The 15,281-nt window shown below is 55.1% G+C and overlaps 1 protein-coding gene across 1 annotated transcript in view; it reads right to left on the reverse strand.

Moving 5' to 3' along the window:
• Nucleotides 1–13,482: 13,482 nt before the first annotated feature.
• The window catches only part of NT5M (5',3'-nucleotidase, mitochondrial), a 7,030-nt gene continuing 5,231 nt past the window's right edge, over nt 13,483–15,281 (reverse strand). Inside the window, exons 3-5 of the mRNA XM_027900323.1 lie at nt 15,006–15,066; nt 14,498–14,612; nt 13,483–14,319 (exon numbers count right to left, since the gene is read on the reverse strand). Of these exons, the coding sequence (XP_027756124.1) occupies nt 14,162–14,319; nt 14,498–14,612; nt 15,006–15,066 (334 nt within the window). The 3' untranslated portion in view covers nt 13,483–14,161. The remainder of the gene's footprint in view (nt 14,320–14,497; nt 14,613–15,005; nt 15,067–15,281) is intronic.

Consider the following 15,281-nt stretch of genomic DNA (forward strand, 5'->3'; position numbering starts at 1 on the left):
TTCTCACCACGACTCACGTGCCAGGGAGTCCTGGGGAGGTCAAGGAGTTTGTGCTGCTGCTCCATGCAAAACGTGACTGTTGCCCTGGGTGGTTCAGGGCAGTGAACTAGAAAACCAGTGTACGAGGAATGCAGGTGTCAACACCTTGTCTCACCACTAAAACCCAGCTCCTGGCCACCAAGGAGCCACTGGCAGTGATCCTGGACTGTGCTGGGGCTTGCAGCAAGGCCATGCTTATGCCCACAAAATGGGGAAAAATGGGGTTGAACCCCACATCCAACCATGAGCAGGGTCAGCTGGTCCTTACCCAGGGACCAGGGGAACTTCAAGTCACAGAAATTGGGGACAATGTGCACTAGAATTAGGAAGATACCTCTAGGCAGCCTGTCCCTGCACAGGGCTGGCAGCAGTTAGCTGCTCGATATATGAGCCATGAGGTGGGCAGGCAGAAGATGATGAGGGTGTTTTGTTCCTCCAGCGTGGAAAGGGATATTTCCATTAGAAAAGGCAAATCACCACAACCCCGATGGCTGGTGGGGACCTGGCACCTCGCTGTCACCCACTGCCTGCCCTGGGGCAACCCCAAGGACAAAAAACTCAGCGTTTCTGCTTCCTGGCCCGCTCCTTATCAACCTCCCACACCCACAAATGGAGAAATAATCTGCCTGGTTCCTGTAGGAGAGATTGTGGAGTGGCCAGTGATGAGAAATGGCACGGGTCCTGTCGCAGCAGTTCACGTGCCTGCGCTGCTGGCGCAGAGGCTCCTTCAGCACTTCCCGGCAAATCCCTGGGATGTGCCCGATAACTCCTGTGAGCCACTCGTGCTCACCTCCGTGATCTCCTGCTCCTCTTTGTGTGCTGAGACCCCATTTAACCTTTTGAGTGACAAATTCATACCACCCTTTGCAGGCTTGGGCAGCCATCGCAGCAGGAAGAGAGTGGGGTTTTTAGAGGAAATTCAAGACTTCCATGCAATCTCTGCAGTGGGGACTTGAGGAGTTCACTAGGAAAACAAAAACCTGATCCTTACCACCTGTGCCATGGAATGCTAGTGGGAGACAGTTTGTGTGTCCTGTGGTGTTTGATCCAAAATCTCCTCCAATCTCCCCAAATCCTTCTCCTGGCAGAACTTAGCCAGAGCTGGCTGGGGACAGGTCCCCCCTGGGCCAGGAGCTGGGAACAGGGGGGTTTGTGAAGCGTGGGGCTGGGAATGGGGCTAGGGAAGGAGCAGGGACATCCGGGGCAGCTCCATCCCTGTCCCCTTTGGCCACAGCCCCCCTGCAGGGCAGGAACAGCCGGCATTTCCTTGAACCCCTCTAACACTATGCATTGCTGCCCTGTGCCCCCACTGCCCTGCTCAGTCCCTTTTCCTTGTTCTGGCATGAGGATTCACGCAGGAGCCCGGTCGGGGACTGGATTCAGCTGGGAGTATCTGCCCTGCCAAAGGTTTGTGCCCCGAGTTGTCCTTGCACGGGTCCGGCTGGATCGGTGCCGCCCCGAGGACCGCGGTGCCAACACCCCCTGCTCCAGGCTCTTGTTTGTGACTTTGGGTGATACTGTCCCTGTGAAAAACACGATACCGTGTTTTTGCTGCCTCAGGGCTGAACCATTGCCCTCCCTGGGGACGGGTCCCTGAGTGCTGGCAGGGATTTATGGCCTGCTGTGATTTATGGTGGAGGTGGAGCGCTCCGGAGCCGTCACAGCCAGCGCTGAAGGAACCCCGACATCAGGCCTGTCCCAACATGACCTTACCTGGCCATGTGGGACAAAGCTCAGGGGTCAAAGAAGTGTCCCCTGAGGACAGCAGGGGCATCCACGGGATGGGTGAGAGGGTGCATGTGTTCAGTCACCCGTTCCCATCATGGAAAAAAACAGATGTGAGATTTTACAACACGACATTTTGCCTCTAGTTCAGGACTTTGCTCATCTGCAAAGGGACATGGTGGGAGCTGGCACTTCCAGCAGGGATGCCAGGTGACCGAAAGGCAACACAAATGCTGCAAGTGGCAGCAGTTATGGTGTTGGACTTGGGGAAATCACTGAGCAAGAACATAAAGCAGAGGGGCTCCCGAGTAAATGGGGCCTGGGGATCCCTCTCCAGGCACATCTTCTCCTTGCACCATTGCCCTCCTCTGCAGAGAAGCAGGGAAGGGAGAGGACAGGGCCAGCCTTGAGTGCTGACTGCAGATCCCAACCACTTCCCCTCATCCCTCAACCATCACTGCTCCCTTCCTGCCTGAATCTCTCTTATCAGCGGGGGCTCTGTGGCCAGACCAAACAGCCGCCCCCGCTGCACGTTGGGCTTGGACCCAGACGATTAAATACATTCAGTACAAGCCTCTTGTCTTCTGCAGGGTGTCGAAATCCAACCCTGGGGGCTCCCAGGCAGCTCCGCTGTCCCTGCCCTCCTCCTCCTCTCCTGGGTGAGAGGTCTGTGGTTGCTCAGCTCTGTTTACTAACCAGGAATTTTTCCCCTCCAGCTGTTTCTTTATTTCACTGCAAAGCGATGCAGAACCACCTTGACTGAGAGCAGGTGAAAGCCCAGTGCTGATGTCTGCACCAGTTCAGACCAGCAAGGAACTGGGCACTCTCCTGGGGGATGGGCTGGAACACAAGGGGACAAGGAAAGGTCCCTGTGGTGGGATGGGGTGTGCAGATTTTGGGGCTGCCATGAACTGGGTGACACTGGGAGTGCTGGGGCGTGTGGGGTCACACTGAATCCAGCTCTGCCTGGGGGACTGGTGGGGATCACCATCCCCTGGGGACCTCAGGTGGGCTCAGGGCCCTTGGATGGACTTGTCCCTCTCCTGAACCTGGGGCTGAAACATTGCCTATCTCCCACATCACCATCATCCCTCCTGGGACAGCTGGGGACAGTGGCTGGCCTTCCAGACAAAGAGCCTTTGGTGATGAAATGCCTCTTGAGCAGCTCCATGCTGGATACGCAACCAGCCCATGCCGAGGTCGTGTTCTTCCAGCTAAGTTTCCACCAGCCAGTGAGTTATTGCAGGAGGAAGCAGAGGATTTAACCTTAATTTATCCTTTCTGCAAAAAGCCAGGTGTCTCTCCCCCATCCCCGAGCCTGCGTGAATCTGGGGCAGTGACATCCTCATCCTGCTCCTTCCATGCTCCCTGTGCATCCCTTCCTGCCGTGCTCCTGCCTCCTGCTACCAACCCTGGGTGTGCAAGCCTCTGCACAATATAATTTATTTTTCCAACATACTTCCCACTCACCAGAGTTTGGGCAGACCCTGGGATCATCCCTGTTTTGGGTCCTCCACAGGTCCCCAGGCTGGCCCAGCTGCCCAATCTGCCCAGGAAGAAGGGATGGCAAAGAGTTCCAGCACACACGGGCCGTGCCAGTCCCGTCCCAGTCACCAGTGCTGGGAAATACCCTGTGATCCCGTAGGACTCTGCTCACTGGAGTATTACCTGATCACTCTGGCTGATAACAGCCTTTCTCGGCTCTTGGCCAGGCTCTCGGGGAGAGGTGAATCAGTTCAACCACCCACAGCCCTAAGGAGAGGGAAGGGACATGCAAACAGCTAAAAATTAGTTTGGGGAGAGCCGGGGCCGTGCTGTGCCAAGCTCCGTTGCCTTCTCAGTGGGTATCAAAGCAGACATCGCACCCCAGGAGAGCCCATTTTCCTGCCACATACCCCCCACTAGTACTTTCCAACTCCTGTGCTCATTTTTACCCAAATTGCACTGGAGGTAGAAGTCAAAAGGCAATTTCTATGCGCATCGGGAGGATTGTAGATGGAGAGACAGCTCCTGCTGAGAAAAACGCTGCGGCGTGAGCCCAGCCCTCCACCAGACACTGGAGCAGCCACCCAGAGGCAAAACTTCCTGGGAAATCTGGCTTCCTCGGGCTGGCCACTCAAGGCGTCGCTGGGTTTGTTTTGTTCTGGGCTCGAGATACCGTGGGACGAAAAAAAAAATGCTTTGTAAGCGTTGAATTAAAAGGATGATGCAAAAGCTGCAGGGTGCTCCGGCTGGAAAACGTGAGCGGCTCGCAGTCAGCCCTGGCGGGGTCCAGGCTGTTTGGAGAACGTGGGGTTCCTGCGATTAGCCTGCTCATATGACTCAATATATAACCACCAGTTACACACTAGATTTAATCTTGGGTCAAAAGTCATGGATAATTCAAACCACGCAGAAAATGTTGATCGCCTGCTTGCTGGGGCTGTTTTCCCTGCTATTCTTTGTTTGGGCTAAACAACCTCTGTGAGTTGAATGCAGCTTGGCCCAGGGCAAGAGTGGGGCCTGTCCTGGCTGGAGTGATCCCTGTTCCCACTCCAGGAGTTGCCTGCTCTGCCTGCATCCCACATCCAGCTTCCAGCATCTCATTTCATCACATACACTTGCTAATGTGGGGGGAAATAAGGATGATTCACACCCTAAATTTCCCACTGGAAGCATCGCACCAGTCCTCAGCCCTGTCATCTCCCTGCTTGGGCAGGTGACTGCAGTGAGGGTGCCCTTCTCACCCTGAGAGAGCAGGGGCATGGATGCTGCCTGCTATATCCCTGTAACAGGTTGGGTACCTGGCTCAGCACATTCTGTATTTCAGTTGGTCCCTCTCAGATGCCAGTGTTTTGGGCAGTTTCTTTTACTACTGAGTCATGAAGCTGTGGCTGCCCTATTCCTGGAAGTGTTTAATGCCAGCTTGGATGTGGTTTGGAGCAACCTGGGACAGTGGAAGGTGTCCCTGTCCATGGCAGTGGGGTGGAACTCAGTGACCTTCAAGGTGCTCTGCAGTCCAAACCATTCCATGATTCTATAATCTTGTGCTTTGAGGAGTGTGGCTTTGGGGAGCATTGTCTGCTCTGTGCACCCACTAGCAGATCCTTGCCCTTTCACTGCTTTCCAGAGGCAGCATCCATGAGTTTTTGTGAGCTGCTTCTCTGCTGAGTGGGGAAGGGAAAAGCCATTCCTGCAGCTTTGCAGAACACTGTCTTGCAGGATGGTTATTTGTAGGGAATGCATCGTCCCTTCTTGCTGGTGGCAGCAGACGTTACTGCCAGGTTACTGCACAGGGACAGGGGCCTGTCACAGAGCATGGCTGAGCTCATCCATCACTGAACTCCTCTGCGCCTCAGTCTCCTCTTAGGTCATTAGGAAGGATGAGTGATCCCTCCCTTCCCTTACAAAACCCCTTCGCTGTGCAGCGACAGAGGGAAGGATGCAAATAGCCCCTACAAGCACAAAAAAGCTTTCCCTGAGGGAATATGAAGGAGGCAGGGAAGCAACATCCTGTCCATTTTGCAGTCAGGAGGGGCAGCGAGACAACCACCTCACCCAGGGCTGGGCAGGATCATGCTAAAACCCATTTCTAGGCAGAACCCCCTGGTCCTTGGCTGCTCCTGCCCTCACCACGGAGCTGGTGCAGCTGGCACAGCCAGAGGGCTTTGCCAGCAAACGGGGTCTGAGCCTAGAGTAGAGCCAGCCACAGCCTGGGAGGGCTGATTCCTCTTCCCAACCTACTACATCTGCACAGGAAAGAGGCAAAGCCCTTTGGGACAAGGAGAGAAAGCACTGGAACAGGCATAAACAGCTTAGTAATAATACTAATGACAGCAGTTAGCACGTCGGCAGCGGTTTGCAGTGCCGAGCTCTGTACAAACATTAATTAGTGCAGGCAGACAATTCAGTGATATGGTTCCCATTTCGCAAACTACGACGAGCAGAGAACCGACCATCTGCTTAAATCCTCTTTAATTTAATCCTGGGGCGTTGGTAGGAAAATCCTGGGCCCAGTTCACCGTCGGATGAAACCGCCTGAGCATGGATGGACCCTTCAGACTCTCCTGGATCACAGCAGATGCTGAGCACCTCGGGAGAGACATGTTGGAAGGGTGTTGGTGGCTGTGGGTTGTGCCTGGAGCTGGAAAACACGAGGCTGCTGTTTTCTATGTCAATAAATACACGTGGTGCAGCCATAGCCAGAGCACTGGTGGTTTTCCTAAAGGCACGTGTTGCTGGAGTCTTTGGGGTTTTCTGGCTGGAGACAGACTGTTAGCTTGGGCTCTTCTCACCCTTTCCTGGTCGACCTGTGGCAGTTTTTATGACCCCTTGGGACACCCGGTTCATTGGCAAAAATTAAAGCAGATGCCAAGAACGATTGGGGCGAGTCAGGTGGGTTAAAGCTGTACCCAGGGTTCAGCCCCTTGGGGTGAACTGGGGGATGTGGTGGACACAGCAGCTGAGGAGGCCTGCTACCAGGATAAGCCAAAACTGCTTAATTTAGGGTATCCAGGGCTTTTTTTCTTTAAGGATACCTGCTTTGAGTTGCACAGCAAGCACACGCCACAGAGTGGTCTGGCTAAGGATGGGGGTCAGTGCTGGTGGCCTGACCGCGCGACTGAAAACAAGTTGACCGCCAACACGAGCCAGGCACAGGAGCAGCACCCCAAAAATTCCGGGGGGAAAGGGTGACATTGCAGGAGGGTGATCCAGGAGGGCGAGCAGCCGCGCTGGCAGCCGGACGGCGCTGGCAGGGCTCGGCTGGAAGCGGAGCTGCTATCGCACCTCGGGCCGGCAGCGGGGCCAGGGTGCAGCCAGGCGTGGGGCTGCCTCACTCCAGGGGTAATTCACAGGCAGGAGAAGAGGTGGATGAAACCAGAGAGGGTAGGAAAGGCCAACGCTCCCACAAGGAGATCCCCTTCTCCTTCAGCAGCAGGAAAACATGTTTGCCTACTCTTGAGCTAATATTGAAACCGCCGTCCTTTCCCAAACACTGTGCTTGAATTTCCCACTGCACGTGAGTCCTACACATGGAAGAGTGTGCTCAGCTACGGCACAGGCTGGTTTTCCCAGGCTGATTTATTAGGATTAGTGGCTTTTTTTACTAAGTTTAGATTTTAAAAGTCTATAATGATGGAATTTTTCCTCCTCTCTGTGCAGATGGGTCCTAACACAGAATCAAGAAGGGCTTACAATGAATTTTATTTCTTCTGCAGACAAAAGAGCTCCCAAATCACTTTGTTCCTGACTGAGCACACCACATACCTCACTCAAATCCCATGCTGAGCTGAGCTGGACCTGCAGCTGCATCGTAATTACACAGATGCATAAGCACTTGGCTAAATCGGGGTCTTCCACCTCTCACCATCTCCAGGGCCTTTCCAAACTATCCCCCAGCCCAGCCACGCTTTGAGTCCAGAACGGCACGAATGGTGCAGATAACGCTGACTTCAGCAAGATCCTCTAAGACTGGGCTCTTGCTCGGTTTTGCCTTGTGCAGGGCATCCCCAGGCAGCTCCCACATCCCATCTCCACACCAGGTTGCCTTGTTAAATGTCTGAGTTTAATTTCTCTCAATCAGGAGCTGGGCCCGAGCAATTACATAGTAACGAGCTATTCATCCAGAGGGAGAGCGCAGATCTAGGTTAATTGGTCTGACAACTGAACCCAATCCTTTCCGGTTTTGCCCAGTTTTTGTTATTTTTCTCTCCTTCTGCACAATATCTGCAAAGCTCTCAGCCTTGTTAATTAAGAAGGTAACTTCACCCCAAGGGCTGTTTCGTTCTCCCCTCCCTCCTTCGAAAGCAAGAATAAAAAAAGCAGCAAGAATTAGCTAGTTTGGGATGAAACAACCACCTCAGAGCAGGACAGAGCCGGTTGGGTCTGACGGGGGTCAGGCTGTGTGGAGCTGCTGCTGTTCTCCTGGGCTTTGGGAAAACAATGCTGTGTGGTGAAAGCAGATGCTGGACCTGAAACACTCCTGTGGGCACGTTCCACATGTTCACAGACACATGGCAAAGTGGGGTCTCTAGGGCTGGATGGGTACTGGCTCAGGGCTGGAGCTGCAGTGTTGCAAAATTGGGGGGAGAGGTGCAGGAGGGTTTTGTGGCTCCTTGGGAACATGTAGCCCTAAAGGTCTGGGCACTTCTGAAACCCTTTTAGTGAACATGCACTGCTGCAAAAGTGCCGTGCACAGGGGTCTGATGAGAGGGGGATGCTGGAGAGTGGCATCGTGCCCTGAGGCAACGCCAGGAGGAGCAGAAAATAAGCTTTGCCCTTCTTTTTATGGACATTTAGGGGTCTGTTCCCATCCCTTCTCCTGGGAAGGGCTCACCCTGTGCAGCACGAGCTGCTCCTCATCCTCGCACATCCCCTGGCACGCACAGTGGGGCCCCCAACTCACTTTTACTAAACAGGAACCAATTCTACAGCACCCACAGCTGCTCCAGCTGCATCTCTCAGCACCTTTGGGGCTTTCCCTGAGTCTTCTGGTGTTTTGAAGCCATCCCCAAGAGGCACTGGGTGACTCACTGCACGGATGTGTAAGCAGTGAAGGAAGAGCAGGTGCTGCCCGGCTGGGACTCCCACTGGGATGGCACGATGGAAACATGCCATGGGCACCCAGCAGGTCACAGGGGACCTGTGGGGCTTGGGAATAGCCAGTTATAAACCCACAGACCCTCAGGTGCTCTCATCTGGTATCTCACTCACAGCCCTTCAGTTGTTGCTCTTCATCTCCCTCCCCTGGATCTCGGGAAACCAGACCCAGCTTCATCCTCAGCTACCCAGGGATGCCGAATGCAGACTCTGAGATGTGGGGGATTGGACCCAGACACAGCCGAGGCAAATTCCCATAAATCTGGCAAGTTAGGGTTTAAAACAGTGTGTATTCAGGGTGAGTCTGATCTTGGAAAGGAGCAGCACCATTTCTCCCAGGACACTTTCTCCATCCCACGATCATTTCTGACACCCACCAGAGGAGGAGAAGCAGGTGGGCGAAGGATGGGGACAAGCTCAGACCTGTCAAGGGTGCTCATGGAAGTGGGATGTGCAAGCTCAGCTCCACTGGTCTCTGCCCATGGGGTGGCCTGACACCAGTGCCCTCCCCTATGACGGGTGTTTACGGAGCTGGACGGGATCCCTGGAGCCCTCGTGTCCTTGTGCCAGCAGCTGCAGGACACCAGGGTTCCATGAGGTTGTGGTCAGACTCTTCCCCCAGCTGCATCCGTGAGATGGGAACCTCCAGGAAAAAGCCATGAGCTGGGAACCTCCAGGAAAAATGTGCCAGTGGGAATGTTGCTGGCAGGTTTGGTGGTTGGTGGGAGCAGGAGGCGAGGTGGCCTCGTGTCCGGGGCTGCCGCTCCCGGCGGTGCTCCGGGCGCAGCGTCAGCCAGTTTTTGGCAGCTGTGAGCCCTGGCCCCGCGTTGCCCACGCTCCTGGCCCCAGGGAGGCAGGGAGAAGGTGGCATGCTCACATCTAAATACAACATGTTCCCCAAGCATGTTTGTTAACATAGTCACAAATAAACATTTTGCAAGATTTTTGCCAGGAGGACGGGCTTAATGTGTGTGGAGCCTCGAGGGACAGGAGAAAGCTGGTGCAGCCTATCAACATGGGCACTGCTCTGGCCTCCCTAGCACTGCTGGGGTGAGGGAAGTTGATTCCTCTCTGGGGAGTGCATTACTTAAGTCCCTGTGTACGAATAGAGAAGCAAATCCCATTAATCCAGCCTGGATGGAAACAATATTGTGGTGCTGGGGTAGAAGAGAAGGGCAAGCGGAAACCACCAGGAGCCCCCCCCGTTCTGCCTGTCCTCCCCACCAGCAGTTCTGCCCCCACTCATCTCCCCTCAGCAGGGTCTGGCTTCAGGGTGAGCAAGTGGAAAAGGCAAAGTAATGTCCCAGGTCCTTGGGGGATTTCAGACTTTCAGGGACAGGACGAGCAGTCTCAGCCCTGGGAGAGTTGTGGGATCCCAGGGGGAAGCAGGGGCAGAGCTGAGCAGGGAGACCCAGAGGAGGAAGAAGGATGCCCTGGGTAGTCAGGGGCCTGCAGCCTGTGGTTTTCTATGTGGACCCTACAGACCCCTAGTTCACCTTCTAAACCTCAACTTGTTCATGCTTTTGCCCATCCCATTCTCTGCCCCATGGCATTGGGGAGGAAGTAAGCGAGTGGCCGGGGGGGGTTCAGCAGCCTGGCAGAGGCCAGCCCAGCACATTTCCCAGTTCCCACATTTCCCAATTCCCACATTTCCCCAGTCCCACGTTTCACACTCCCTCATCCCTGGATGGTCAGGCTGGATGGGGCTCTGAGCAACCTGGCCTAGTGGAAGGTGTCTCTGTTGGAACTAGGTGGTCTTTACAGCGCCTTCCAACCCAAACCCTTCCATGATCCTATGGTTTTCCCAGTGCCTGCAGCTGCAGATCCCTCTTGGCACCCCACTGTGCTCCATTTGGTCCCAGTAAGCTGTGACCCCCCCGGGCTTCAGTGCCCAGAGGGAGGGATGCAGAAGGCATTGGAATAACTGAGAAGGCTGAGGGCTGGAAGGAGGACTGGCCACGTCCCGCTTTGCACAGGCTGGCAGCAGTATGCTCCCACACGCGATCACACAGTCCCCTCTAGTGGATATTCCTACTCCATCGACATGAATGTCCTGCCCACACTGTGTGGGCACCACAGGGCTCCAAACTTTGACCCCAGCAGTGGCCCTGGGGTACCATTCCACTCCTCTCCCAAATTTGGGCATGGTGGCAGGATCAAAGCTCCATCCAGCTGCCGCCAGCTGAGCCATCACTGCCTTCACTCCTTCCCCTTCTGCGTATTTGGGTGACTCATCCTCCCTCCGTCCCCTGCCCTGGCTTTGTCCCACACCACCCGCTGCCCTTGCGTCAGGGCTGGCCCCAGCTGGCCCCTGCATTCCTCGCTCTCCCCCTCCACTGGGATTTCACACCACTCGGAGTTATTTGGGCATCAGCCAATGTGAGGAAGAGCTCGTGAACACCCGCGTGGCAGCTGCTTCCAAGGGATCCAGGCGCGAGCATCACTTGCTTCTGCCCTGCCAGATCCTGCAAGCTTAGTCCAGCTTGCACTGGGACAAAGTGGGATGCTCTCAGGGTGAATCCCCTAAGGGAGGGGGATGCTTGCACCTTTGCCCAGCAGCTCCTGCCCATGGGAAGGGTGGGAAGGCTCCCACCGGCACTGGCCTGGAGCGATGTCCTGTGCTCAGGGCCAGGTCACCACCACCTCGCTCCCCCTCCTCTCCAGCTCTGCCTGCCTTGGAAACTGTGCTTGTCATCTGGAAGATATGTGATATCTGCAACCTGAGGCTTTTCAAGGGACAAAAAGGCACTCAGGAGAGAATGGAGGAAGGGACACACCTGCAGACCAGCAGTTCATGACGCTCCATCATCTGTGGTCCTCCCCTTTGCTCTTACTGGGAAACACGTAGTCCTGGTCCCAGTGCCACCAGCCAGCAGTCTCAGTTCAGAGCAGAGCTGGTGTCAAACCCACTGCCCTTGTCCCTGTGCCTGGAAAGGACAGCATCTCCTCCAGGGACCTCCAGTACAGGGTGAGGGTAGTAGGGATGGAGAAGCAATTGGGGTTTAACACTCGGTACCTGGAAGACCCAGGAAGCAACTGGAAGGGCAAAGAGATGGTTGTTACACAAACCAGCCCTGGGACAGCTTTATGGCCCCCAGCAGTGATCAACAAGGTACAAAACGCCAGGAGAGCCAGCCTGTGACAGCCCCAGCCCTTTTTATAGCTTCTGCTCTGTGCCCCAACAGAAGACACACTTCATGGCTTTATTTACTATAAAATATCTTAAGGAAGATGATCTCTACCCAAAACCACCCCTCAGCTTCATTTCTGCCCACAGGGACTGTGTCTAATGGGGTGCTGGCACTGCCAGGGCAGCAGGGCTGGTTCCAGGTTTTTTGGACAAGGGGGACATTCCCAAGCCCAGAGTGACCCCCACATTCCCATACAGATCCACAGCTTGGGAACAACAAACCCGAACTCCATTTCTAGGTAGTTGGATGACAATCAACCCCAGTGTTTATTGCAACGCTCCTCATTTGCCCCAGGTCTATAGATGTACATTCAAAAATAAAAGCTCTGTGTATCCCAGTTGGACACATTCGGGCTTGAACGATGAACAGGCCGATCCATCAGCAATGGAGAGTCACCTCCCCGTCCCGAGTGTGGTGGGAGCAAACAGGCCAGTTACCTGCTCAGGATCTCTGTGCATCGAGTCAGAGGCTCAAGCATGAAAAACTCCAGCTCTCCTTTCAAGTATGTTTGGTGTGAACCCGTGTGGTGTCTCTGGCATCATATCCCAGCAGAGGGAAAAGACCCGCTGGCCCTGGAGAGCCACGTCCCTTGGGTCTGCCCCAGTCTTGGGGGAAGATGACAGGTTTGAGCAGCTGCTGTACCGATGTGCCAGCTTGTTTTGGCTCGAGGATGGGCAGTGAGAAGGCTCTGGAGAGCTTGGGCAGTTCATGTTTATATGGTACCATTTAGGAAAAAAAACAGCTTGGATCCCATAACCCCGGCGTCACAGAGGGCCCGACAGCCAGTGGGGGTCTGGTGGAGCCGAGGGGGTTTGTGATGCTCAGCAGCTGTGGGGGCTGCCCGTGGTGCTCCCACCTTGTCCCAGCTCCCAGCCTGCAAACCCTGCATCCAAGGCAGCTCTTGGCCAGGGGGCTGCATTTCAGGTGGCTGCACACCCCAAGTGTACCTCCCCAAAGCAAACCCACCACCCAGAGAAGCACACAGTGGTTTAAACAGGAAAAAAAAAAACACAAAAAGGAAAAAAGAGGAAAAAAAAGAAAAAAAAGATGCTTGTGGTATGTAACTCCCATTACCTTGGGCCAACCATGTCAACTTTGTACACTCCCCCCGCCCAAAGAACTGCTTTCAGAAAGCCTCAAGTCAACGTAGGCTGTCCCCGTCACTGCAGCAGCCAGGGAGGGCACAGCTTCCAAAGCATCAACTCCAGAACCCCTGCAGGTCCCAGACGGGGAGGTCTGGCTGCCACTGCTGAATTAGGTTATTTGTTGGTTATGTAGCTTTAAGCCCATGTATTTTTGGGGAGAGCCAAAAAGAGAGGGGAGGGCCAAGCCAAGGGCTTTTGCTCCTGCAGCCAGCAAGTCCTTGGGCCAGGAGCACAAGCTGCTGGGATGTCCTTTCTCTTGGGGCTGGGCAGAGAAGCAGCAGCAGTGGCTGCCTTCTGGTGCCAGACAGGTCGCTGCAGTTCAAGGCCAGACTGGTGTGGGCTCAGACAGGCAGGAACGAGCTGGACAGGGGAGGAAGAGGATGTGGGCACAACTATGCCAAAAGCATCCCTCTTGAAGCTGTCCCTTGGTCCAAACACTGCCTTTTTGGTGCTCACCAACAGTGTTGGCTGTTCCCAGAGCTCAGCAGGCCCAGCACAGTCACCTTGCAGTGGTGGCTGGGACATGCTCTGACCCTGGACATATAGTGGTGGAGCTGCAGAACAAACTGACCCTGTGACACAACCTGGTGGGCACCACTGATGGGTTCCTGTGCTGGTTTTGGCTGGCACAGTTAAATTTCTTCACAGTGGCTGCTATGGGGCTGTTTTCTGTGAAGAAAATTAACTCAACCCCAGCTGAAACCAGCTCCCCAGCCTTTAACAGCAACATCCACCCAAACATCTTCCCTTGCAGCATGTGAGAACTGCAAACAGCATCCATGGAAGTGGTTGTGACACTCTCTCTGCACAGCCAGATCCATGGAAGGAATGGTACTGTGCCCATATCCCCCTGCAGGGACTCTTCCAGCAGGGAACCACGCAACCATCCCATTGCATCAGCTGCAAGAAACAGCCCAGCTGAGCCAGTGCAGGGAGCCTGGGCAGCATCCACCAGCTCCCCCAGCCCTTCCAGCCACCCCTCTCCACAGGTCCAGGCACTGGCAGGGGAAACACCCCCCGAGGCAGCCCCTGATGACGAAACCCTGTGAGGACAAAACAAACCACCCACGTGATCCTTGACCGTAACACAGAGGGGAGGGTAGAGAGCTGGTCTGTGCCCTGCACTGCACCAGACAAGGGCAGTGACACGCTGAGGGGGACTTTGTCCATCAGGAGTACCAGGCTGGCCTCGTGGGGGGTGCAGATGTAGCACAGAGACCCCAGGAGCCAGTGGGAAATGCCCCCCAGCCAGGCTGGCAGGTCCACAGGGCCAATCCTGTTGCTGGTCTCTTGTGGCGCAGCTGGGCTGGGGTCTGTTTTCCAGGTCCAGGTGGCTGTGGTGCTTCAGCTCACCCTCCTCTTCCTTTCTGCAGCAGGGACAGCGTCTGTCTGTCTGTCCATCCGTGGTTTTGGCCTTCAGCAGGACTCCACAGGGACACGAGGGGGTGGCTGCAGCCCCAGGTGGCCGTGGGAGGCCGGTGTTTAGGTGGCCTGGCCGGGTGGGAGGCGTTTGCTGTCCAGAATGGCCTTCCAGTCGTCGGACCAGGAGTGCAGCCGGCGGCTGGGGGGCTTCAGCTGCAGGTGCTTGTTGTGGCAGGCAGTGAAAAGCACGTGCTCCCACGTGGGGTTCAGCTCGGCCCCTGCAAAGCAAGGAGAGAGGTCAGTGCTCTGGACAACTCTGGGAGACACTGAGGTTGTCTTTGCTCCAGCGTGAAGAGCCTGAAGATACAAAGCCCTGATAAGAGCCTAATCAAGCATGGAAGGAGCAACACCCATCACTGGCTGCATCCAGGCACTCCCTCAGCCCTCACCTCTTACCTGTTATATCAGGTCTGTCATCTATAAGCAGGTCAGCAGAAACCACCGTCTTATCCCGTGTCAGAACGATCTGCTCAAGAAACTCAGGGCCAAAGTGCTTCTCCACCCAGGCATACTGGAAGGCAAGAGGCAGGGGGTGAGCTCAGGGAGGCTGATGGATGGGGCAGGGGCTGCTTGGTGGAGAGGAAGCAGCCCTGGCCCTCACACAGGGATGATACCTCTCTTAATAAGTTCATTAGTGGGATAGATTTGGATGCTGCTGGAGAATGAATTCTTTTAAAGCCAAGCAGCTTTTGATGTCGTGTTGAAATCCTAAGACCAAGAACCTCAGTGCAAATGGCAGAGCTCGGCTGATGGCGGAGCTGCTGCTCTGTGAAGATGCTTAGGGACAAAACTGATGGAACAGGGAAATATTGTTGCCATTTTACAGTTGGAGGCATATTAGGGGTCAGCTGGCTTTGCTGGGCAGCCTGGACAGGAGGGAGAGCTGAGATTTGGACCTGCTCACCTTCTCGTAAGGGCAGTAGCGGTACTTCTTGATGGGGCTTGTGCAGATGAACACGTCGGTGCTGCCACGAGGAGAAAAACAGGGGCAGAGTGTCACTCTGTGCCAGAGCAGGCAGGACCCCAAAGGTGACCCCCCACCACACACACAGATCAAACCAGGGTGATTTAATCCCCCATCTCGCAAGATCCCACCCACACCCACGGCACAAGAGCAGAGCTGAAGGGAAGGGGCTGATGTTCTTGGTGACTGCTCCAGGAGTCAAAGCCATCTCTCTCC

Source organism: Empidonax traillii, unplaced genomic scaffold, assembly GCF_003031625.1.
Source record: "Empidonax traillii isolate 1590-97213 ecotype Southwest subspecies unplaced genomic scaffold, ASM303162v1 scaffold717:size860381, whole genome shotgun sequence".
Classification (NCBI taxonomy): Eukaryota; Metazoa; Chordata; class Aves; order Passeriformes; family Tyrannidae; genus Empidonax; species Empidonax traillii.